Source organism: Phalacrocorax aristotelis, chromosome 2 (genome assembly GCF_949628215.1).
Source record: "Phalacrocorax aristotelis chromosome 2, bGulAri2.1, whole genome shotgun sequence".
In the NCBI taxonomy this organism is placed as follows: domain Eukaryota; kingdom Metazoa; phylum Chordata; class Aves; order Suliformes; family Phalacrocoracidae; genus Phalacrocorax; species Phalacrocorax aristotelis.
The window spans coordinates 32,574,314-32,600,400 of NC_134277.1; the positions used below are offsets into that span (position 1 = coordinate 32,574,314).

A 26,087-nucleotide genomic window follows, 5' to 3' on the forward strand; every position below is an offset into this window, starting at 1 on the left:
AATCCACACGCATTACATAATGATATTAAATTACGGTACATAATTGGTTAAACATTACTCTTTAAAATTTCTTGAATCTTGTAGCTGATCTTAAATACTGCATGTACTCTATTAAATACAAGCTCACCCAAGAGACATAAACTGACTGAAGCCAGGAAATTCTAAATGAAGGCTCAAGCTGACATTTTGTCCCTAACTTATATAACTATGTTTCCTCATAGCTACTAAGAGTGCACATCCTAATGGTGTTTCTTTCTTTATTTTTACAAATAATATTATTGCAGCAGTCGGAGCCTTCATTTGTGAAAGCAGGATACATAAACTACCTTGAAACTTGGCCCGTGGTGGAAAGACATAGGTATAGAGTCTGTCCTTCTTGTGCTCCTTTTCTTACTATTTTTGGATCCAATGAAAAGAAAGTCAAGAAATGAGAAGCATTTAATTAAATTCCCAAACTCTTCCAATCTGTGATTTAATAAATTCAGCCAGCTTGCAATGGTGTTATTTTAACCACACCTCTTGAACTGCTATTGTCAAAATAAATCTGACAACAATGAAGCCATAGTAAACAAAAACACAAAATAAAAACTCAACAATTATAAGGGGAGAGAAAGAAACCCTGCAAATAATATATAGCCCTGTACCAGAGAGACAGCAGAAAAAAAGAATTCTTATTATCCGTCATGTTGAAAATTAAACTGTTAAACATCACCACCTTTTTAGAGTCAATTATATTTTCTCTGTGTGTGTTTCCTAAGAGTACACACCTCTGTGTCTGGCTCAGCGATACAACAGAACAAAAAGAGGTAGACTCTGGATGGATATGATATCAAAATTACTGTAACTCAAAAAGTACACAATTAGTCCTCAGAAGCAGGATTCATTAACAATAAGTCTTGAAAAGTGATTAGCCACTATTTAATAACAGGAACTAATAATGATAAATAAACCAAACTAGGTTTCATCACATTTCACTCTACCACCAAGTGCCTGCACAACTTTGGGCAAATCACAGTCTTGGGGCTTGATTTTGTCCATCTGTTAAATGGTATAGTCTTAGCTATACCATATGGCTAGATTGGTACAAGAACCCTCTGTTAGTCTGCAGACAGATATAAGCCAATGAAGATAAAACAAGACTTCAAGTTGTAGTTCAAAAGCCTTTAGCCATAGCTGTTTTCAGCAACAAAATTATGCTAAAACTTTGATACAAATTCATAATAATATGAATATATGAAATAACATGAATATGAAATATGAAATATGATATATGAAATATGAAATAACAGCAGATGATTGATCCTGGGGGCTTCCAAAAGACAGTTTTTGAGTAACTGAGGTATGCAGAACAAGATGAGACATCATCTGCTTTGATGAGTTTTGAGCAGACCTGCTAACCCACAAAGCGGAGTTAAAGTGCAGGGCATTCGTTGCTGCTACGCGTGGCTTGAATATGAGCTAGCTGAAATCTGGAAGAAGCATGGCTGTATTTGTGTGGGGCTGTGCTTTTGAGTAAATTCCTACAAGACCATGGTAGGAAGCTCACTGTGCTTAGATTTCGTAACTTCAACTTCTGCCAGTGTGGGATCTCTGCACCATATTGCACCTACCGATGGTGTACCCACAAAACAGTTGTTTAAAGCCACCAGAGGTCTTTAAGTTATCTGAGAGGTTAATACGTACGGTTAGCACCTTACAACCCCATTCAAAGACTGAGCTGCTTTTAAAGGATGGGAGACAATCAATTTTGTTAGTCATCTTCTTTTTCAGTAGTATTAAGTTATATAATTTGGTCCTTTGTTTGAAGGTTCATTGAATTATCTGAACAAAAATTCTCCTAGCACATTTTCACGTTTCTCTCTCTTCAACCTGTGCTTTAAGTCTCAACAGATTCAGTTAAAATTAGGAAAATGGAAAAAAACCTGTATTTCTCAATAGGAGAAAATTATTCCTGCTAATGAGATTATTACAGCTCACAGATTGCCGTCATCACACATATTGCACTGCAAGTATCCCAGTAAAATCACGGTGCTGCTAACGGAATAATATACTTCCCAAAATGCCTTGGGCAGGGAACGCATTGCTGGTACATTTCAGGTAATATAAATAAAGCACTTCCATTTGTTTTGTAAAATGTTAGCTCAAACTTGGCTGATCTCTTTTCAGATTCAGTCTTAAGCAGCAACAAACAGCAACAGTTAGACAGCAGCAAATAATTCTGCAAACCTGAAAAGACATTTTTGGCAGAGTATTTGAAAGACAATAATCTCTCCCAACAATCTCTGTTTTTAAAAAGTGTTATTTGAAAATTCAAGACAGTTTTTTTCAACTTTCCATTCTAATTTTCAGCTTGAAATTTAGCTATATGTCATTTAAGAGGGGAAAAAAAAAGCCAGGAATAAAAAGCTTTAGACTGAATCACTGGGTTTTTTCCTGTTTTGATAATCACCACCGCCACCCAAAAAAACTTTCCCATCCAGCCATAAAATCAAAAATACCAAGTACTCATAAGAAGTTGGCTTACTTCTCTGTCCTACTCCCATTCTCAGCAATTCTGTATGAGGAAGGCATTTGAAAAAGAACTGAGAAGCAAATGCAGAACTCTCTAACTGCTGGAATCAGTAAAATGCTCTGAAGTCTTTAAAGAAATTAATTACCTGTTGCTTGGATATTTTAAACTAAATTGATCATTAATAAATGTGCAAGAAAGATCAGACCTCCAGAGGAAAGGATGAGGAAAACTGACACAGAGTTCTTGATGGCATTTAACTTTCATGATGCCCTACTGCTCCACACAGCAGAGCTTCAGTGAATGCTCACAAGCATTTACTGTTAGGCTATGCATGTTTCTTGCTCGCTCTTTCTTTCACTCAGCTCCTTCTATCACACTGACCAGCCCAATTAATCTCTGAGTTTTTCTGAGATATTTTGGTTTTTTCTCCTGAACAGCTCTATTGAACAAGACATGACAATATAAATATGCATCCCTTCCTGATATTTATTCCCTTTCATCCATTTCAACAAGGTCCAACAAAATAACCCTTTATATTTGCTTAAATCTGGAAAAATAGTTGATCAGATTCTTGTTGGTTTTGGCTGAAGACATCACTAGCTGCTAGATGCCTTTTTCCTGCTAAAGGAAAGAGTTTCCCAAATGGATCAACGTAGGTTTATCCAAGATTAAAAGCCTAAATTTGAAAACATAGCTTTGTCTTGTTCACAGGCAAAGTTCCGAAAGACCCAAAAAAGGCAGAGCTGCTTAGGACTATTACAAAAAACACTTTAATTATTCTATGAAATCACTATAGAGAGACCAGGATTATTTAAAAAGGATTATTTATTAAACATATTTCTTTACAAAGTACAATCAATGGTTTGCATTAGATTTTGGGGTTTGGTATTTGCCTGTATGTACACAAAGCTTATAACAGAAAATGTGTCTTGATTTTACACATGGGACACAATACTGAGTTACCTTCATATTTTGATTTCTACCAACATAAGCAGTTGATAATAACTTCCAGCTTATCTGCTCTTTTTTTAAAAACTGAAGATGAAACGACAACATTTCTGCAGAGTGTCAGTATTTATCCATGTACTCAATTATGACAAAGTAGAAATGAATAATCCTTTGGGAAGTTTCCACTGAGCATGAGTGGAACATGACATTTTTTGGCAGGTTACCGGTCTATCCTTATGATCCTAAAAATCTTTTTTTTTGCAGTTATAAGATAAGAAGAGTTGAGGAGCTAGGTAAGTTTAATAATACCCTATTAGCAGCAGTTGATAGTAAATGCAACATAAGGTTTGTTTTGTCTGTCATACAAGGACGTGTCCTAGCAGACACTATTGTATTGTTCTCTACTTGAACAAAAGTATCTGCATGTATTGTATGTCTTTGGAAAAACAAAACAAAAATAAAGAAACAAAAAGCCATTTATTGTCATGAGTGACTATTGCCATCAGCTAATATGAATGCATTGCTAAAATTAGTGAAGACAGGAAAATGCTGTAAGGTAAATATATACAGAGTTAAAATACATTTCTTATCCACTAGATAGTGATTTTGTGGCACTGTGGTTTTCAGAATATAACGTCTGTTGAGAGCAATGTAATTTTCAGTGCAAGCTAAAGCAAAAATACCTGCCCGCTGTCATAAACATGACAAACAAATCTGGAATGTTCAAAGTAAGTTCATCTTCCACTTCTCCACTCTTGAGGCACCTTTAAGACATGGCACTTACTGTAAACCATCTAAAAATCAAGAAAAGCAGACACAATAAGCCTGAATTTTCCGTAACGACTTTAAAAATCACTGCCAGAGTCACTTGCATACGTAAACGATGCCTGTGTAAGGCTTGCCAGCAAAGCATCTTTCCTGAGAACGGAGCTGGGACACTCTCTGTGTATCATAAGTGTGCGTGCTCAGAGCTGTGATCACTGTCGTGGCTGTCGTCGTTCGCTAGTGAGTCCCCCGTGTGCTGGAGACCAGCTGCGCCGATGCCAGAGAGCTCAGAGGGGAGCAGCGTGCCCTTTTTCACATTCACCAGTTCCTTCTCCCGGGCTGCTGCCCCTTGCTGGCCCCCTTTTACCCGCTTCCACTTCATTCGTCTGTTCTGGAACCAAACTTTTACCTTCAAGGAAAAAAGACAAGAAAATAAAGATGGGGTCATTGAAGGTAATAATGACCTTTCTAGCTGTAGCACAGCACTGGAGTTTTTTCATTTTTTTAATGTGCAACACGCTGCCTTTCTGTCTGTATGGTGAATAGCTTAGCAAGCCTTCCCTGGGGAGCAGGCGATCCAGTTTTGGATAGGACGTTAACCCTGGGATGCAAGGATAATGACTGCAAAGGAGGGAAAAGGGTTACTGCAATAAGGCAGCCAGGCTATCTGCAGCAGAGAGCTCCACAGGAAGATCTCAGAGCCCTTTAGAAAACATTAAAAAGTTAACATACTCCTGAAAAATGTATTAATGCCTTTTCACAGACAGAGAAACAGAGGCAGAATGGTACCCATCAAAGGACCATGTAGAAGAACCTACCTCTCATGTAACGGAGGGCTCAATCTGCTGGCAGGTACCCATACCGCTACCCCTCATGCTTATAGTACTAGTAATTACCCTTCAAAGGAGGGTCGTTACTTTGGAAAGGATCTTGCACTGAAAAGTTGGCATTCCTTTCTGCCTGTTTGATTCTGTAAACTGGTGGCAAGTTTCAGATGGAGCATTTTAAAAGCTTTTGGTTTTTTTACTTGCTGAAGTATCCAAAAGAGCATTTCTTACAGTCAAAACTTACAACTTCTCCATCTATTTCACAAATGTATTTAAAGGATTCTAGTTGACCAATTCTACTACATTAAGCCATAGACCCCGGTCAGATTTTTCAGACAAATAAATAACCCCAAAGCCAGAGGGCAAAGCATTTATAAATTTGAGTCAAAATCAGCAAATAATTTCAGATGACAATGGAAAAGAAATTCATAGTATGAAAGATCAAAAATGTATCTGTATTTAAGTCACATTAAACTCCAAGATTTCACTCCAGCTGAAACTCATTTCCCCTCCTCCCCTTCTCTGTATAGAAATATGGGGGGGGGTGGGGGGGGGGTGTAAACCTAAATTATTTGCACAGTTCTAAAGTGCCAGCACTGGAAACCACAAGGACTTTTTTTTCAATAGCCAAAAGAAAAAAAAAAAAAAAGATGTTCATAGCATCTGTCAAATATATTAGACGAGATTAAAGGCTGATTTGAAATCAACTTAAAACATTGTCACAGAAAGCAGTATGAATAGAAGGCTCTTGCGTTTGATCCACTTAGAGTTAACGTTGCTAAAAAATCTCATGTGTGTCTGTGCAGCTCTTCTCATGAAGGTTCCACAGAAAAATAAACAATGTCTGCAACTTTTCACTTGGAAAGAAAGCAAGAAAGCTTGCAATGTCGGTGTATCCTCTGCTGCTAGTTTAGCAGAATGTGTTTCAGAGTTTTAAAAGAAACAGCAAAGAACAAGCACAGCAGGACATATTGTACAACATGAGTAATAGAGCCACAAAAATGCTGTTTTGCTGAATCTGTCTTATACATCCAGGAAACATTGCAGTGTTTAACCTTTACTATCACTTTGAATTTTACATTAAAATTTTACTACGATGGAACCAATAGTTAACGTCACTGTATGTACGTATGTGGGAAGGAAGAGGGGTATATTTTTTTTATACTCTATATTCCTGTTAAAGCCAATGTGAGCTGTTAAAGCTGATCACTTGGGAACAGAGCAAAATGATTCCAGGTTAGTTAAAAGCCTCAAAGCACAGCACAACCTTTTCTTCAGTCAACTCATCAGAGCCAAAGAATATGGCTTGTAAAGTGAAATGAGTGTAAAGGGGAAGGTATTTATTACTGGCTGCTGTGATGTTGGGAATTATCATACTCGGGTCATGTAACAGAGGTGTCCATGGAAACAGTGTCTTCAAAAGAGTACAGCATTAATACAGCACTGGCTGACTTCTGGGGGAAGTTGAGATGTCATTTTGCTTATTTTTGTTTTTTTTAAGACAATGACATTTCTTTTGTAAAAGACACTACTATACTGGTGCCAGACAGTGCAGTAGGTGCAACTGCAGTCATAATCTAAACACCAAAAATAATAGACTTTGGATTCAAGCCAGTACTGCAGAATATTATCACTCTTCTTCTGAAATAAGGAGCCAGAGAATTTTATTCAATAAGAAGAAATTACAGGCTTGGAGTGATGTTTAAAAGATTCAAGCCATTCTCTGGATATCTTTACGTCCTTGAAATTTCACAGAATAAGTGACAGTATTGAAAGCCCAAAACAAATAATAATGTATACAAAAAGTGGTTTCAAGAAAAATAAACAGCGATGCATTTGAAGCAAAAATTTCAATGCACAGCCTGGATTCAACCCACTCTAACTTTCTGGAACAGGAGAGATCCAGGCAAACCACCTTCCAGATGCATCCATTTCATTTTTGGATACCTGAGAAACTGAAGCTAATGCTCCTACAATCATTATCAGAAACTGTTCTGGCTGGGACAGAGGTGAGCAGGATGTTCGCTGCCTGGCTCCTGAAGCATGCTGCTCCTTTCTGTTCTCCTCTCAGAGCTAAGCTCTCACATCTGCTCACTTGACTTTTTTGACTCCAATTTAATAAATTATTCTTTTTTATTTTCCATTTTTTCTTACAATATTTTGTTGCTGCTGCTTTTTATAAATCAGGTCACTTCACAAAACCACAGTTGAGAGCAGTCTCTCTCCTTGAGCATTAAACCCAGAGCTGAGTGGCACCAGCTTCCACGTAATGAGTAAGAGAGGACAGGCTGGGGAGTACCTCTTCATTCAGACCATCTACCCTCAGAGTAGCTCAGCTGACCGTGCCCTGAAATGCCTCCACCAGGGATGAATCTAGGCCAGTGTCTGTATATTAATTGATATAAATCCATTAAAGGATGATGATTTCCTTTTTCAAGAATAAGTCCAAGATACATTTATAAATTCCTCAGAGGATCCAGCATACAACTCTATGTCTGCACATGACCCACTGTATGGAAAACATGGCATTTAAGGAAAGTAGGGTTAAAAGGACTCCAGTTACCTTTGCATGCACTCTCTTGAGTGTAGGGGAAAGAGAGTAACCCTGGTGTTCCCATAGGAGAATATATGCTACTGACTGGCATATAGCCTGTCAGGCTTCCCATAAAGAGAAAACAGTAACAGTTTAAAAAAGAAAGAAAAGGTTAAAAAAAAGCTTTAGGCTTTTTTATTAATGACTTCAAATAATCTGCATCTGATTACTAAGAGAATAGCAAATAAGAAATTTCTTTATCTGTTACATCAAAAGATTATTTTCAAAAGCTAGAAATCTATTATAATGAAGTTTATTATTGAAAATATTACACATTTATTTTTTTGTCATTTGATGCATTAATGTACAGAGGGATTCTTACATGAGGGAATACATTACATATTTTAAATATATATGTCCTCAATTATAAAGTACTGAAATCCACTTTTGACCTGATCCAAAGTACACTAATGTCAGTGTGAGTTTTTCCATCAAGTTCAATGGACTCTAGATAAAGTCTTTAATGCTCATGTGCTAATAATATGAGACAGGTCCTTCACTTGTTATTTCCTCTAGAGATCAAATTCAGATACTGGAATTTTTAACTTCCTTTGGAGCTGAAGAGACAATTATGGAGGATATAGTTGTTACTGATATGTGATCCATCTATATTTTAGTAATGGGAAGGAAGTGGAGCAAACTCTGTGTGAAGTACTTCAGAGTGTCAGTTTATCTGGAAAACTGTGCTTTTCAAATGCAATTAATTTGAAACTTACAGGTGTTGCACAAAATATGCATCAGAACAAAACACCCTGGGAAACAAAAAGGAGAGAGGAGAAAGAAAGAGGCGAGAGAACAAAAGAAAAAGAGTGAGAGAAAGGAGAGAATGACTGAAAGAAAAATAAAGGAAAAATTAAACACAAAGGAGAGAGAAAAAGCCCTTACTGAAGTGAACTTGAAAAACTCTTGAACTTTTTTCCAGTGAAAGAACTAGCTTTTGCCATTTGCAACTGCTGCAAAGACGATATCCTTTTAAAGTAATTTAAAGATCTTCTATGACACACTTGATACCGTAGGTTTTATGAACCTTTTTATGCTGTTTTTCAAGCCTAAGTTAGCTCCAGCAGGAGCTGAGAGCGCTCACCGCCTCCCAGAATCAGGTCCTGATTGCCTATTATTTATTAAAACGCACTCCCTCTTCTCCACCCTCTGACTAGCACAATTTAACTGTATAGAGCAAGCATATGTATGTACGGACAACAAAGGAAGTGGAGGGAAATGAACTATATTAAAGATGATGGTAGCATTAACAGCTGTTTCTAAATCAGCACTTATGAGCCAGTCTATTGAGCACATCTGCTTACTGGCACGAAAGCACAGTTTCTTTTCCCTTAGCCAACAAGTTGTTTAGCATCTGCATCTCCACATCTGATGATTAGCCTGTTACTTAAGATACGAGTAAATGATTTCACATTGTGCATCTCCTGATGTACAAGATAAATGGTTTGGCTGCGACCAATTTGTTTTAAGGTCTGCTCTGTAGAAATCACAGGAGGAGATACAAAACAAGGGGGGTGACATTGTTAGTGTCTACATTACTAAAATAATCATTATATACTTATGATATATAGGTCCTCAGTAGGCTTAAGGGCCACATCATGTGCTGTCTTGCATGTATATCTTTAATACAACTTCATGATGTGGACATCAACACATCATTATGGCTCCAAATGAGCGTATCACCTAAACGTCTGATTTAATACTCCTTCTTCAAAGGAGACCTTCAGACACTTTAAGAATAATTGACTTCTACCATGCTCTGTAGAATGCAGATACTTCCTTTTTTTGAGCATTCTGTACTTACAGAGAAAAACTAAACAGATACCTTCTAAAATTAATGAATATTTCTTAATAAAGACATTCTTATTTGAAAAATTAAAGCATGGCTGAATTCAAACTACCTTAGTTGCACTGCCTGCCGTCTTCCTTCTTTTAAGAAAAACATTTCCCTTTAAGAAAATATCTTTTCTGAAATGAAAGACTCTTTCCTAAAATTAGGTTTTCTATTCCAGGTTTTAGTGGCATGAGTCCCAAACAAGATTAAAATTTGAGGCCTGATATCTCACAAACCTTAAAAATTAGAAACAACAGCACTGTGCCAGCATGAGTCCCAAACAAGATTAAAATTTGAGGCCTGATATCTCACAAACCTTAAAAATTAGAAACAACAGCACTATGCCAGTTTAAACTATTATTTTGCTATAAGGGATGCATATTTCTAAGTATGAGTCTTTGAAGTCCAGATCCCGAATTCCGTGCTTTATTATACCTAAATGATGTGTCAGGAAGACCACATCACCAAGCCTTTTAAGCATTCTGCCCCTAGTCGGCCATTGTCCGTTTTCTATTTTTTTTTTTAATCTGCCTATTTACTTTTCTCTAATGCAGGTAAACATATGTATAACAAAAAATAACTCTGACTTTCCAAAATTAAAAAATTGAAAAGTTTTTTTCTCAACTTTCTTTGGCTCTGAAAATGTTCCTGTTATTTTTATGTACTACACTTATGCTGCCAAGTTTTAAAGAAAGGCAAACTCCTGAACTTTACAGAAATCACTGGTGTTATACAGCTGAAACTTACCTTTTTCACATATGTAGACACAGTATTTTCATGATAATTTATTCAACAACCTTATAAAAGCAAATAGGAATATAAAATCAAGAAAGTTTTTCTTCCTGTTCTAGACTATGAATAAATATGAGGGTTGGAAGAATCAAATCTACTAGTTTAAAATATTTACAGAAATGGTAGTCGGAGTTTTGGGTTCACTTCAGTAACTAAAAATAACATGAGATTTTAAATAGTTCAGCTGGATTTCAGTGATGCTGAGTACATGGGAGAGTAAGTTAAGGTAGTTTTAGTCAATTAAACTTAATTTTCTTCCTTATATGATTTAAAGGAATTCCAATTTCTAGTCTAAAATTCCTCTTTTTAAAATCTTATATTTTGAGCTTAAAACCAGTTTTAATAAATCTCAGATTAAATATCTTCTTAGTTATTATGAAATAGTACCAAAATACCTGAATTAGAGAAAATTAACTTTTCTTTGGAAATTAATGAGTGGTACCAGAACCTTCTGATTAAAATTTCTTAAGTCACCTGCTCACTGATTCAAAGCAATCTGCTCCGTGTTATGTTACAGGACTTTGCACTGAATATGCACAAGTACTTTGCAGCAGCTGTTGAAGAAAATGTGGAGGTTTTGGCAGGTGCACAAAGGACAGCTGGAGCTTTTGGCACCCAGGAAGGTGTAGGAGTGAGTTCTAGTTTTTCATTACATAGAAGTCAGTTGAGGTTTGGGTACTGCTTAGGTGATACATTCTCCTTTCTACCTCCCACGTTTAGACAGGGATGGAATAGACATTATATTTCAGAGGATGACACCGATACGGGTATTTCATTCCAGTTTCAGAAGTCTTTGAGAGCACTCAGTTTACCTCACTCTACTCCATCCAAAGAACTGCCACCTTCTCCACCAGTGATCTTCAAGATTAATTTCATGATCAAACAGCTAACTCTCCCTATTGAAAACATCTCTTAACTAGGCTTCAGTGTTAACATACTTTAAGCAGAATGGGACACACTATTTCAGGTTCTTTCCTTCTACTGGCTTGTTGTACATAAACAAAAGGAGTACTTTTTATAAAATTAGTCTCTCTTCCTTGTCCAGAGGCAAAGAAAGGCAATCTGTGGGGCTGCTGCTTGAACTCCCTCTACCTTATTCTCCTACAACATATCTTTTTAGAGTCTCCCTTCATCCAATTTCTTTGTGTATATATAGAAATCTACAAAAGAAACACATGCTGAAATACTAATTTGTGGGGAAGATCACCTTCAGCTAAACTTTGCCTCTTTGTATAGGCATTTATCAGCATGAATTACTCACGTGTAGATCATTTTATTTCAGGAGAGAAAAATTCTAACATGTATCATTCTGCACCCATTTTGCACAGGTCAACTGAGTGTGAAAGTTAAAAGAGGGTGCGTAAGCAAGACTGGCTTTTGGCTGAGTATATTGATGCTTTTTTCTGCTACTATAGTATGAAGAAAGGCAAATGTCAAGAAGCAAGACTCAGCAGAAAGCGACCTCTGACTACTGGCCCATGACAATCCTCTAGGGCTCTATGGCTATGGAAGCCACCTCCCTGCCCAAGTAAGAAGCGCCCTGATTTGTATTCACTTAAACTAGTTCCACAGTTCATGACTTTAAATCTGGAGGGACCTTTTTGCCTTCCAAAACAGGCCAGTCCTAAGTCTTTTGACAGTAAACTAGCCTCAAAATCAACATCTGCTTTTAAAGTTAGTAAGCCTCAAGAAGCTGCAGCTGCTTTCAGCAGGGCCTGCCTTGAGGAGAAGGAGCTAGTGAAACCAGAAAGAGATTCTACATTTTTCAATGCCCTGCATAAAAAAAAAATTAAAAATCTCCTTTATTCTACATGTTCATTTGCCTCTCTCCAATACCCTTTGTTCCTTACTGACTTCTCTCTGTTTTCTAAAGTGACCATAAATGACAAACCAAAAAGCTCCTATATCCTTAAACAGGCAACAGAAAAAGCCACATGTTTCCTGACTTGTGTCTAAGAAAGGGTAGGGGTAGGGGACAGCAGAGCCTTACTCACTTTGTAAAAGCAGCCATATGAGCTGCTAATATTTCTGTCTATATTGCATATGCAGCTTGGCACAGACAGAGGTTTCTCCCCACCCTGAAACCCGTGGGGTTTCTCTGCAGGTGTAGGGTCCATCCACAACTAACAGCTTGAGGCGCTTGGATCTTCGCACATGGAATTGCTTATTTGAATTCAATCAATAGTGCAGAAGTAAATACGCTGTTTGAAGTTTTGCCATTTACTTCTTTTTTAAAGATTTATCGTACAGATCAAAATTATGCATGAGTTATAATTAAGTTTGCCAGGAGAATTCTTTGCTAAGAAAGAACAAACTGAGTTAGCACAGTAACTCTTACTGCTGGTATTTATATTGCTCAAGACAAATATAAAAGTATCAGTGAGTTTTATTTTATTAAGAGTGTTACTTTAAATAAAACAAACAATCCAAAGGATTTCAAGCCACACAGGCTCATTATTATAGTGTGTATAGAGAGTGCTTAACACATGGAAGCTTGGAATGAGCAGCTGCTTTTCAGAGGATACGTGACAGTACAATAAATCAGACAGATATGGTCAAGCTTGTCCTATCAATCCATTGTTTTATTTTGTTTGAAAGTATACTGGGGGATAATTTCACCACCTAACCTTAGAAATCTAGCTTCCTAAAGTAGGAAACTAGTCACGCTGTGTGATGCATGGAGATACACTGACTGTTCCAGAGGTGTTTCAGAATTTTAGGTACATTAGGTGAATTGAGGAACATTGAACTCCCTGGTTTGTCACCCAGATGACTAATGTGAGTCACCTTACCTCACCAGTCAAATCTAAAAAATGCAGTGATTCGCATCCCCTGAGCTCTGCAATGCTGAAAAGGATTTTAATGAAGTCACTTGTGATGAAGGACTGAGGTAACCTGGTCTGCAGGAAACTTTTCAAATAGAAAAGTTCATTTCTTATTTGTATAGTTGTTAACAACGCAGTGCTACAGTGTGTGTTATGGCTCCATTGCCCTACGTATTAAACCAACATTGCCCAAATGTCTTTAAATAACAATGCTGCCTGGTCCTCTTTCTGGTAGAAGAAGGCATGACAAAGCTTCTTCCATTGTTGCTCATCCTGTGTTGGTACCATGGAAGCCAAACACAGATGCAAAAAAACTCTTCATTTTGACAAGATTTTGTCCTTTGCCTATGCAAAAACAATGGCTTCAGGCCTTTTATAAGTGATTGGTGGCTCCTGGGTGGGTACTGGAAATTAAAGTTAAGAAGAAATAAACCTTCTCATTGCCATCAGCAGAATTTAATCTGACTAGGTGGGATTTTCCGTTTATGTTGGCAAACAGAAGCATTACATATTTGGACTGTTTATTCCGGTAACCTTAGCTAGCCTGCAGAACTGCAACATTACTCTTTTGATTAGCTCCATGCAAAAAGATCTTGCGAGGTGGAAAGATCTCCTACTCTTTCAATATTTGGCAGGACCAACTCCATAAAAATGTCCATTTTGCCACGCCTCTGATACCCCACTGCAGCTGCTTCCTCTCCTCATCCCACAGCGAGATATTAAAAAGTTTGCATGGAACCTTCTCCAAGTTTATCTGGATGCACAAAAAAGCCAAGAATGCGCTTGTCAAGGTTACAAATATCTAGGGAGCTAAGATAGTTTTTAGTCTAACTGGCTTTTCAAGATATAATAGAGGCCTGCCAGCTGAAAATTATTAACTGCTGGCTGAGCAGGGATTGTGAGTGCACTCTACAAGAGATGGAGCAGGAATTATATGTACCTATACTGCTGGAATCCTTACAATACCATAATAGAGCCATCCTACCACCAGATGTGCTCATAATGCTCTCAAAGTACACTCTTAATATCTAGGCAACTGAGGCACTTATTTCATTTTACCCTCCTGTCTTGAAACTCGGGTTTCTTTTCTAGGGAATGACAGGATTACTTCCTTCTCCTGATCCATATGTTGTGAGGGTTGTTTTTTTTTTTCATTGTTCTTTTTGTGAAATGGCCTTCCATGAGTCATTTATGTTTGTAAGTTGTTTCAAAAGTCACATAGAGCCTTACTTTGAGGACTGTAGAAAACTTTAATATAGCTTATATAACTTATATAGCTTTTTAAATATGGTCAGACATATGTTTTTTTCTACAGCTTGTTCAAATGCCAGAAAGGTAATTATGAAGCGTTAATTGGTCAGTGCCTCCTTTAAGCTGCAGCGTATGGTTGAAATTATCACTACAGTCAAGTGGAAGATAGAGTTTTCTTAAGATAATAGGCTCCATGATTTATCTCACATCTTGGGAAATAACTGGAAGTTGTAACTTCAGGATGACCAAACAATACTTTGCACAGATTATTTTGTGTCCTTCTGCCCTCTGCATAGTATGATGCTTGTAATTTTTTAAAAACCTAGTAAAAACAATTATACTAAACAATTCATTCCATCAGAGGTTAGGTCTGCTCTCAAGCCTATTTTCGGAGCAGATATGTTAGTTCACCTGATACCAGTGCTGGGTTTTGTCACTGTATTATCTGAAGCAAGTTTCAGTTCTCTGTGTGCAAATTCACTGTGTCATGAGAGATCAAGAGAGCTTCCAACACAAATAGGTCTACAGCCTGTGATGAGATCACATTTATCATTTGTATGTTCACTTATTGCAGCCAAAGGAACTACTGCCTATCAGGTACCATTTTCTGCAATGCAGGCTTTGAGGGGAAAATAGAACAGGAAAATTGTTCCAGAAATACTAATTTTCTAAAAATGTTTCCTCACTGGAGAGTGGGTTTTTTTGGGGGGGAATTCCATCAATATATTCTAATTCAGTCATAATAATTTTAGAGAAAGGACTGTTTTCGTTGCATCTGTTTAAGATAGGTATCAAATATGATCTCTGTTGGGACAGTTAGTAAAAAAACGTAATAACAGTAAACAAATAAGTGCTGTTATCCCACTCAAGAATAATCATTCATTCTGCTAATGATGGAAAGGCAGGTCCTGTATATGGGTTCAGTCTCTTAACTGGAAAAAAAAAAAAATAAAAATTAATGTCACGCCAGGTTCACCCTGGAGTATTTTTGTTTCAGTCACTGGAGGAATAATGATGTAAAACAAGTATTCAAGAAGAGCCAAGCCTTTTGATTTACTGCATTCAACTTCTGAAGATTGCCATATACTATGGAAGCCCACACCAAGTTCCATACTTATTTACACCACTTTTCTACCACAGCAATATATTCGATATAAAAAGGAGACATTTCTAACTGACAACATTAGAACTGACATCATTACTTGGCTTAGTATGATTCAGAAGCTAAAAAATATGTCCAGAATTTCATCTCAATTTTCTTTCTGTCTTCAATTAACAATACAGTTTTTTATGCTATCAAGGTTTTTTCTCTCAGACCATTTTATTATGGCAAGATACAGAACTGGACTCTATCAGGCTAAAAATCTTAATGTTTTCCTTTTCTAAGCAAGGGTGGCTTTAAGCAGGAAGGCAGGAAGGCAGGCAGGAAGGAAGGAGTTATCTCTAGCAGCTCAGTTGTAATTCTGTTAATCTGGGGAAGCAGAGAAGAATTACATTACATAATTAGATAGACTAATTATAATTCTATAGGAATTATCACAATTATCAGCAGAATGCTTAGAACTGACATTATGTGACAGCTAGAAAACTGCAAGTGCTCCCATGACTTAAATGAATTCTCTGCACTTGTGTAGCACAGGCTGCCTTTCCACTGCCGGAGACAATATTCAGTATTTATCTGTCCCTTTTCAGTATGTTAAATACTTTTAGTTTTAACTGTTTCCTTTAGGATAGTGAACTGTGTCTTCATTTAGTTGTACTGTTCAACCTGTCCTTTGAAGAAAAGAATAAAGAATTTATCAGGGACAATAGTTAAATTCCAGGCCAAACTGACCATTATTAAATATGGGGATATGTTTTCTGAATTCAGCTGACTGATTCCCATCAAATTGGACAGCAGATATTTTTTTAAACTTATTTATCATTGCTCAGTTCCACACTGACACTACCTTTGTCACTGAGAGAAGCAGTCATTCCTCCCCCTCTTAGCTGTCAAAATCAAGTATGGAAGTTAATCTAATTGTCTCGGCTTACCTTAGTCAGTGGAAGTGAAAAAGACAAAATGTCATCAATTGTTCGATACAAAATAGTGTGCTTTACAGATATAACAAACATATTTAAGTAACTTAAAATTACCCCAGTGGAACCTGGTAATGTGTTCCAGCCAAACAAGAGAAATTACCGGCTGCTTCTTGACGAGCTGGAAGGGACAGCCATTCTCTAGAAGCCTTCAAAGAAAAAAGCTGTTTCATTTGCTTGTGTGAGTAAATGTGTGTTCACATGCACAGGAAAGGCTGGATTTTCACTGAGATGCCTACTTATAGAAGGTGTTAATGAAACTCAAGACAATTGCAAAAGCTCTTATATCTAGAGTTCACAAATCGTGGTGTTATTTTCATACTATCCCTTGAATATACCATCATCTTACTGGTTGTATCTAAAGCAATCCCTCAGTCTAACACTAATTCCTGAAGAAAGGTTGACTGTCCATCAGTGGGCAAAAAGCTTTCAATTTTAATGACAAAACTGTAGGTAATATTTCCTCAGATATAGTGTACTTAAGTCCGGTATTCTAAATGTCTTTACTAAAACACATTTTTAAGTGTGTATGTTGATGTAATTATTATTTGAAATGTGATTGAACTACCTATTTAGTGTGTTGGGATGGGATCCTGAAAGACTTCAGTACATGCTTAACATGAATACTTCCATTAGAAATCAAGGTGACAACACGCATGATGAAACTTGAGCACATGCAGAAGTGTTTCCCGGACCAGGGTTTGGTGAGCAGGAAACCAGTAACAGTGATAAGAAATTCCATTGTCTCCTCTGCTTTCATAGTGCAGGGTAAGATAAAGTGGTTAAAAATGCCTGTATTCCAGTTTTGCTGGTGTTCCCATTCTTGCTGCCATCTGGAAACAGGATGTTCAGAAACTCTGGGCAAATGGCAACTGCGTAAATTTAATAGACTGAAACAAGATGCTCATATTTGTTGCATGCAGGCAAATCAACTGCTTGTGCATGCAGTATTTGGGACCTACCACTTCTTCGGCCACATCAGGGTGGACAGATTAGAAAAGATGTGCACCAGTTTAACAGATAGATTACTCGTGCTTTTATCTTCCATCTCAGCCTACTAGACAAAACTAATCTCTAGCTGGTACATATGAAAGTATAAATTACTTGCATAGCAGAGATATAATAAATATATATCATTTTGCTATAAACATTCAATCTTATATATCAACATATCTACTAGTAACATAAACAAGAGCTCTACGGCGAGGAGCTACTAACAACTGGTAAATATTGGGCAAGCATTTAAAGTCCATTATTTTGCATCAGTACCTGTCTTTCAGTGAGGTCAAGGTTTACTGCTATCTCATATCGCCTCAGCCTGGTCAAATAGTTATGATGAGCAAATTCTGCTTCTAGCTCTCTGATTTGCTCCTTGGTGAAAGCTGTCCTTTCCTTCCTGGGTTTACTGTTGACCTCTGACTTGTAGTTTCCTTCTTGGGAATCTGAAAAAGAAAAAATGAAAAAAATTGAAGTAATTACAAGTGTACTGCTAAATAGGAAACAAGCCCAAAGATAACAACATGCTTAAGTTACATTCTTCAAACTTTCTTCTCTCAGAAACACACCCTTGCTTTCATACCTATGGATTCTTCACTGTAAATCAGGAAAGCAGCAGTAATTCTGACAGATGTGAGCTGCTGCTTCCATTCAGCCATGTCAAACTTCAGCTTAAAACCTTGCAGTGTTTCATTTCCTAGCAGTTCTCTGTAGAATTTCTGCAAAGCGTCAATTCTTTCCCACTTCTGGCAATTCTCAGTGCATCCAACCAGCACAGGATGTGTATCATTTGACTAGTGTCTTAATGAGTAATACTTCAAGAATCTCTCCTATCGTTTCACTAATACTTTACGCCAAAGCTCTGTTTTAAAGAACACACTTTAAGGTTGAGTCCAGTTACACTTTCAGGGAAAGGTAACAGACAAAGCATAGGAAATTCAACACACATCAAAAAGAAATCAGTGAGCATGTCCCATGTGAAAATGGGATCTCCTCCTACTCATGCCAAGGTGCAGGTGGGGAGGTTACGCCACAGCTGGTATCAGTATAGGAAATTTGCTGCCACTACAGCTCATTACCTAAGGAATACTTTGGACACAATCAGAGGAGCTTTGCTGAAAGTTTGGTTATCACCCTCTTCATTCCTTTTACTCTCAGAAGAAGGTACATTTGGTCCTGAGCCAAACTACTGAACACAGTGACAGTCATTCTGTTGCTGTCAGTGTAGTCTGTTAAAATACATGAAAAGAGACCAAACTGTAAAAAAAAAAAAGAAAATAGAAGACAGAGAGAGTGGAAAGAAAAAAAAAAAAGGACCAGACATTTATAGTTTGGGTATGAAACAACACCTATAAATCCAAAATTAGCAGGAGATCAGTAGGAGTATCATTAGTCAAATTCTGGCCTCATGAACCATCTTAAAAATGTCACAGATGAATTCACACTTCAGCTGCTGATTTAAATAGAAACCTGCATCAACATCCAAATGAACAGGCCCGCAAGAAATCACTCCCTGGGACTCTGTGTCAGATGAATCATCGACATGCCTGAGGCTGTCCAACTGGCCAGTGGGTCTGCTTTCAAAACTACAGTCAGCTATCTATATTTTCACTTTTTGTCAGTTACTCTGTTGCTTGGAAGGGAACTGTTGATGTTTGACTCAGTGCTATACTCATTAATTTTAAACGTTTTAAAGCTAATGGATTCAAATCATCAAACCTCTTAAATTTGCTGATATGACACACAGAACTTTGCTTCAGATGTGGTTGTACCGCTGGTGTGTACGACTGAGGGTATCCACCAAGGTTGCTGAGTGGGTTTGGGAGCTGTTTGGCCACAACTGGAGCAGGGATTTTCTAGGATAGCACCCCATTAGATAGCACACCTATTGACTACAGTGCGGGGCCAAGGTCCATTATCCAAACTCAACATAGAAGCATGACAGATCAAAACCACCTTAAACCTACAAGTTCACATTTCTTCCTTCATACTAAGTGGCAAGCTAGAGTCACTAAAACTTCTCTCCACATTCTTCCATTGCAGGAACATGCACGTTTCTCTGCTTCCTTGAAATTTCCTTATCTGCTGCCTCTTCATAATGCCCAAATATTACGCAGATGATCTGAACTTAAATACTTAAACCCCTATATCAGCACGCCAATGAAAAACTGAAGAGAGATACCTAACTAATTGTTTTAGCATTTGGACTTACCATTCTTATACCACCAGAGGCGTGGTTCATACATGTTTTAAAGCAGGTGGGTGTGCATGCTGCTTATCTGCAGTACAATACAGAAATGTGTTTCATGCAAGTTATTGCTAAAGTCCTCTTAACCGTCTTGGTAAACATGTGCCCATGTGAGGCCATGAGCCAAGAAGCTTTCCCATGTCAGTACTTTCTGTAAGAAAGATCCATGGCTCACTGGTTTCCAAACTAAAGGTTGTGACCTTACATAAAAGTAATGCACCTACAGATGACACTGAGAGCATACTGAAAATTAAATACTAGAAAATAAGACATAGGCTGGGAAATGCAACAGAAAGTGGGGTCAAAGGCATAAAACCTTGGTAGCTGCTGCTATATTGTGAATGGTCAAAAGGAAAAACTTCAGGAGTACCCATCCAAACATCTCTCAGGATGATACTGACCTCTCTAAATGACTGAGACTTATAACACAAGCAATTTTTCTACAAACAGACAGTTCCATGAGGAAAACAAAATTACTGTACAGCCAGTAAAACCATAATGAGCCGAGTCATCATTTGGGTTAGTACTCATGGTTCTGAGTTCCCAATTTACAAATGCAATTAGCATCTAAAGTCCAGGTTCCTGGAATACTGATGTAAGGAAAGAGAGATGTAACTGTGTAAATAGCGTTTGTCCTTCATCTTTGCCAGCAGAGGATTCAGCACTGCTAGTAATGCTAGCCCACACAGATCTTGTGCGAATACAAGCATGCTTGGACAACTGGTTATTTAGACATTTCTGTCATTGCCAGATACTACCTTTAAGTCAATGCTGGAGTGTAAGTGCCTGGCAGCCACAGTTTTGTCAGCAGTATGATTTCACCAGCAGACTGACACAGTGGAAAAGTTTCGGGTTTTTATTTATTTGTTGTGAATGTCATTGAGTGCATTTGAAATAGGCAAGATACTCTGGGAAAAAACCACATGATATATTACTGAAAGCAGAAGTTGGAGAGGTACGTAGAAACCTGAGACAGGTACACAGAAAGCTGAGTACTCTCTCAGTACTGAGGTTCACACAACAGAACAACTGTAATCCTAGGAAATCTCTTCCAGCAAGACTGGTATTTTGCTTAATGCGTTTGAGATATTGAATATATATCTAAGAAGAAACTTAGATGTATGCCGGTTAGGTGTACACCAGTTATGAACTCTTGCTGTCGTCTGACTTTCTCTGCTGCAGTGTTGCTGTGGTTCATGTACAGATTGCCTTTTATCTCCTATAGACATCATAATATTTGGAATAGTAATGTTAGAAAATGTGGTTGTTTTAATTTCCAAAGTGGTAAATCTAGGTTTTCTGATTGTTTCTTTTTTAACAGTCTCTATAGAGAGAGCCAGGATTGGGAGCTTCCATCTCTTTCTGACCTTCAGGTCTCTGTTCCTATCACCTGACTAGCTTCTCTTTGGTGGAAAATGGGTGGGAGACTTGGAAGAGATTTTTGGCAGAACTAATGTCAGCCTACATCTGTTTTGCAGCTGTTGCAACTAAGACAAGAAAAAAAGTCCCAACAACCTTAGTTTTCTTCTACTGGCTACATCTTATGCCAAATGGTAGGTGTAGAGGCAGAGAACAAAGCCTAGGGGGATCTAAGTTACACTCCTTGCCTCTCAAAAGGCACACATAAAATATATACAGATGGTGCAAACCACTTGATGAAAAATACAGCAGTCTACATTGTCTGTCTTCCGCCTTCTTGCAGGCAAATTCTGGCACACCCTCAGAAGATGTAGCCTACATGTAGGTATTAGTACATTATCAGTCTCTCTTGTGCAAACCTTTGTTCTTTGGATGTTAAGTAATGTAGGCAGTTAAACACTGCTTTGAGGGATGCAGGTCATACCTCTTTCTCAGAATTGTTTTAGGAGTTTTCAAAAACTCCAGGCAGCATCTTTAATATCTCCTGTTAGACAAAAGTGTTTTTTGGTAACTGATTTAGAAGGTACCATTTGGAAAGATATTCAAAGCTATAAATGACTGTTCAACTGATCTTTGGAGGCTTAGGTATTTCCTGAGTTTAATAATAGCTCAAATTTTTTTTTACAAAAAAATCATTACTAATTGCACTATTCCCCACCCTCAGAATTTATTTCTACTTTACTCTAAGGAAAGGATGGCTGTTAATCCCAACATTTGTAGTGTCCCGACAGAGTTCCTGTTTCCTTCTCTCTAACATCATTGAGAGATGAAGTATACCAAGCAAACACAGGATCCAATTCCTATGTGTAGAACATGAAAAGTGGTCATTTTGGTATTTTTGGTTTTGATGCATGCCTGGTCACAGAATAGGGAAAAGAGACTGGTCAGAATATCCATGATACAAAGATCTGCTGCTAACTAGGATGGGGTCAGAATCACAGGCAAAATGTGCAAAAAGGACCCGCTATTTTTTGTTGGATTAGTTCAACAGCTGATATACCTTTATTTCTCTGACAGAAATGAATTTTCAGTTAATACCTGCAATAGAGGATCCCAGACAAGAATCTTCAAAAATAATTCAGATTGGTAGAGCTCTATTAGCAGCTGCAGATGGTCTTCAGATCCTGCTACCCATACAGACAGTGAGTAGTGACAACAACCACTAACGATTTGTGACAAAAAGGCCATTGGAATTTCACCCCTACAGTTGTTATTCAATGTCCAGGTTTTCAACTTTCACTCACATCTTCCAAGACTTATTCTCAGAAAGCCTCTACCACAAACAACCTATTTCGAAATTTATCCTACTATAAATTTATAGTGATGTTGGCTAAATTAAATGTTCTTAATTGCATACCTTCCTCTAAATGTTGTTCAAGTGTTTGCAGAGAACAACTACTATATGGTTATTTACCTTAAAATGAAGCAATCTATACAAAGTAATCAATGCAAAAACCTTGTTACTTCTGAGTAGTTTACCGTTGCATGAAAGAGCATTATTTCAAACTTAAATCCTCTACATTTGTTTATATCACTAACATGTAAACAAAAGCTTTAGAGCTCCTAGACATCAATAGGACACACAATGATATGTGATTCAATGCAAAATAGGTTTTTTGTTTTTTTTTCCTTCAAGATATTGGTGATATGAACTTAGGAAAAAGTACTTCAGTATCAGACAAAATATCTAACAAAATATCATTAATCTGAAATGCACATATGAAGAAAATAAGCAACTTTGTACTACTACAGTTGCAAAGAGTTTTTATGGAGAGGGCAACTATAATTTTAATGGTCATAAGTACATACTAGTATACAGCTGAATTGCCTAATCTATTTGTTTCTGATAATTATATTTTCTGACAAAATGAAATAGTTCGCTGAGACACAAGCAAGGAGCTAGCATAAACATCTCCATATGGTTCCTATTGTTTTGCCAGCAACTACATGTGAGAACAAGATTTACCCAGAAGTAGTCACTTTCAAATGTTTTTGACATTTAATAAAGAATACTATGCAGTTTTTCCATTATATTTGTTTCTATTTTCATTTCAAAGTTGCTCAGAATTCATATATAAACTTCCCCTCTGTCCAAAACATTGCCCATTGCTTTGCAGGATCCTAATTTAAATCCTCACTACCTATTTCTGAGTATAATCTTTGTACCAAAAAAAAATTAGTTAATTCCTGGGCTGTACAAAACTACATAGTTATGCTGACTTTGGTGCACCTACTCTTGTTTGGACCAGTTGCGACTATGCAACCAAATACTGAAGACTTAATCTATTTTTGTTTCATAATTTTTCTTCTCTTTGAAGTCTTTTAAATAATATTCTTTGAAAATTTTGATCAGTTAAAAGTACAGTTCCAAATCACTGAACATATTCAATCTGAGTGCCTCTTTTGAGAACGTCATTAAAGGTATTTCTGGAGCTGCAACACACTAAATGTATTTAGAGAATCCTTTCCGAAAATTGGAACAAACAGCATCATCATTTCCATAATTCACAACTCTGCATGCGCAAATGGGCAAAGCTGCAGAGTAGCTCCAGTACGATGTCAAAATTACATTAATCCTTCTTTTTGTTCTAATGAAAGCAAGCTTTGCTTATTGAGTTAATGCTTTCTAATCCAGTCTGTGACAATTTACAGTTTAAACCAGCCTCAGATCCACTCCCCCAAAAACCATGAACTGGCACAGCAAAACCTGTGGGTATTCTGAAACACACTATATACCCTCCTAAACCATTACCTACTAGTTGTTGCTGCCAACTTTTTTTATTACTGCCTCCTGAAAGTACAGGTCTAGGAATTATACTGCAGTATCGGAAACACTGATTCATAACACTGTGATAGGAATACCGCAGGTTCTTGAAAATACTTATGCTGGAAAAGATGTGCTTCTGCCAGGTCGTCTGATCCATCTATTTATATAGCATGCACACGTCACTTCTTCAAACCATGCAAATATGGAAGACAACATATAAATTCTCTCATATAAATAATTACACTAGAATTACATCTTCATGTGGAAGATGCTAGTTTCAGTCCCAAATATTTGTATAATTACAGCTTATGTTAGGAAAGGAGACAGGATTTCCCTTAAAGAAACTTTACATGCAGCATTTTAATAGGACTTTATCCAGTGGGACTTCCAGTTCCCATCTGGAGTTCTGGAGATACATGTCTTACATGCAGCATCAAATAACATACATGTGGTGATTGTTTGCCTATTTACCAAACCATTTTTATAATTTGCTTTCATGTAGAAGAGCTTCATTAAATGAAGGTGAGAGCTGCCAGCAGCATATCACCACAAATTAGCAGTGAGTCCTCCTGAGTAAGAATTAACCTACAAAATTAAAGCAAGAAATGTCCCATGAAGAAGCCTCTTAGAACAAAGACATCCAAGTGGAGAAAACAGTAGTTGAGATAGGAGTTTATATAATCTTCCTTCCTTTGGGTCTCACCTCCTAGATATCTCCCACAGAGGCACCTTCCTACCCAAAGGAAGCAGAATAAAAGTGAAGAGTAACCAAACCCACGCCAAACATTGTGCATGCCTCAGTCATCATCATTGATCTGATGAAAACCCTTCCCTGGACAGCAGATGTAACAGAATTCCAAGGAGGCATTAAAATACTCCTTTTGGCCCTTCCTTATTGTATAAAAATACTTAGGAAAACAGATTTTTTCTGCAAAGATGGTACGTGAAAGATCTAAAGCACTACAAGCTGTAGGGAAGTGGCTGTTTAAGAAGAGAAAAGAGCATATGACACATGGAGCTTAGTTAGATAATCACCTCTCAACAAGTCTTATCTCCCTAAAATGATGGGTTGTAGTTTTCACTTTAGCTCTGTGAAGCAGGGAGACCGTTGTCCTGCCAAAAATACTACAGCAGCAAACATATGCAGTGTTCTGGGACTCAGGTTTAACAAAAGGCCATATTCAATTCTTGACTGAAAAAGAAAAATAACTAAAATACTTTAATGATAAAGAATGCACTCTGAATGATTTAATCTTTTTGGTCAGTGAGCTTTCTGAGGAGATGCTTTCTCACAAGTATATGTAGATCTGCCTTTTTTTCTTAGTTAAAATATAGTTGAGGTTCCTCCACTTTATATGACAAAATACTAAATATTTAGCTAAGATATTGCCAGCAAAAACAGAGATGAGGCTAAGGAATGGAAAAATATGTTACAGTGACTTACTGCTAAGAAATATAGAGAGAAGTTATACTGGTATGTATACTGCATGTGCTATCTAGAATTTAAATACCATGAAAATAGCTATATTTTTTTTTTCCTCTGTTAAGTCAGACTGCCACTGTTAATATTAAGAATCCAAAGTACAGTGGGGCTGGGAACATATGTCAAGCAATGCATTTTACAAACCTTGTTTGTATATTAACTTCTTAACATAAATGGCCATTAGTTTTACATGTTTTCAAATTTACAAAGTGCCTTGCATTTAAAGCAGCAGTACATCCCACCGCAAGACTAGTGATATCTGCTTCCCAAATGGCAGTCAACTCTTGCTAATAATTCTGTTGCTTAGAAAGTTCAGACCTTGTGGATATTATTTGTCAAATCTGTGAGTAAAGCACTTTTATTGGAGTGTTACAAGCTTGGTTACTCCACGTAAAGATATGTTAAGATACAATAGAGTACAATACGGTTAAGATACAATAAATCTTCATTGTGAATTTCCAAATATCTTTCTAATAACCAATTATTTTGTTTTATCCATATGCAAAGACTTCAAATTTTTTGCACAGTCACCTTATCCAAAGGTTACTGAAATCAAGGTGTAATTTCCATACTTCACCAAGTGTATAGCGTTATGCTCTTTCTTCCTTTGCTGATGTGATATATATAGACAGTGCCATTGCCCCCACTCCTCACACACAAGACATTACATTAAAAAAAAGTAAAAGCCAGAATCTGTAGTAATTCTTGTAGATCTTGTAACAGACCACATAACTCTGCCACAATATGT

At 37.2% G+C, this 26,087-nt stretch overlaps 1 protein-coding gene across 1 annotated transcript in view; it reads right to left on the minus strand.

Moving 5' to 3' along the window:
* Window positions 1-3,319: 3,319 nt before the first annotated feature.
* MEOX2 (mesenchyme homeobox 2) overlaps window positions 3,320-26,087 on the minus strand; it is a 54,521-nt gene continuing 31,753 nt past the window's right edge. Inside the window, exons 2-3 of the mRNA XM_075082951.1 lie at window positions 17,696-17,868; window positions 3,320-4,634 (exon numbers count right to left, since the gene is read on the minus strand). Of these exons, the coding sequence (XP_074939052.1) occupies window positions 4,410-4,634; window positions 17,696-17,868 (398 nt within the window). The 3' untranslated portion in view covers window positions 3,320-4,409. The remainder of the gene's footprint in view (window positions 4,635-17,695; window positions 17,869-26,087) is intronic.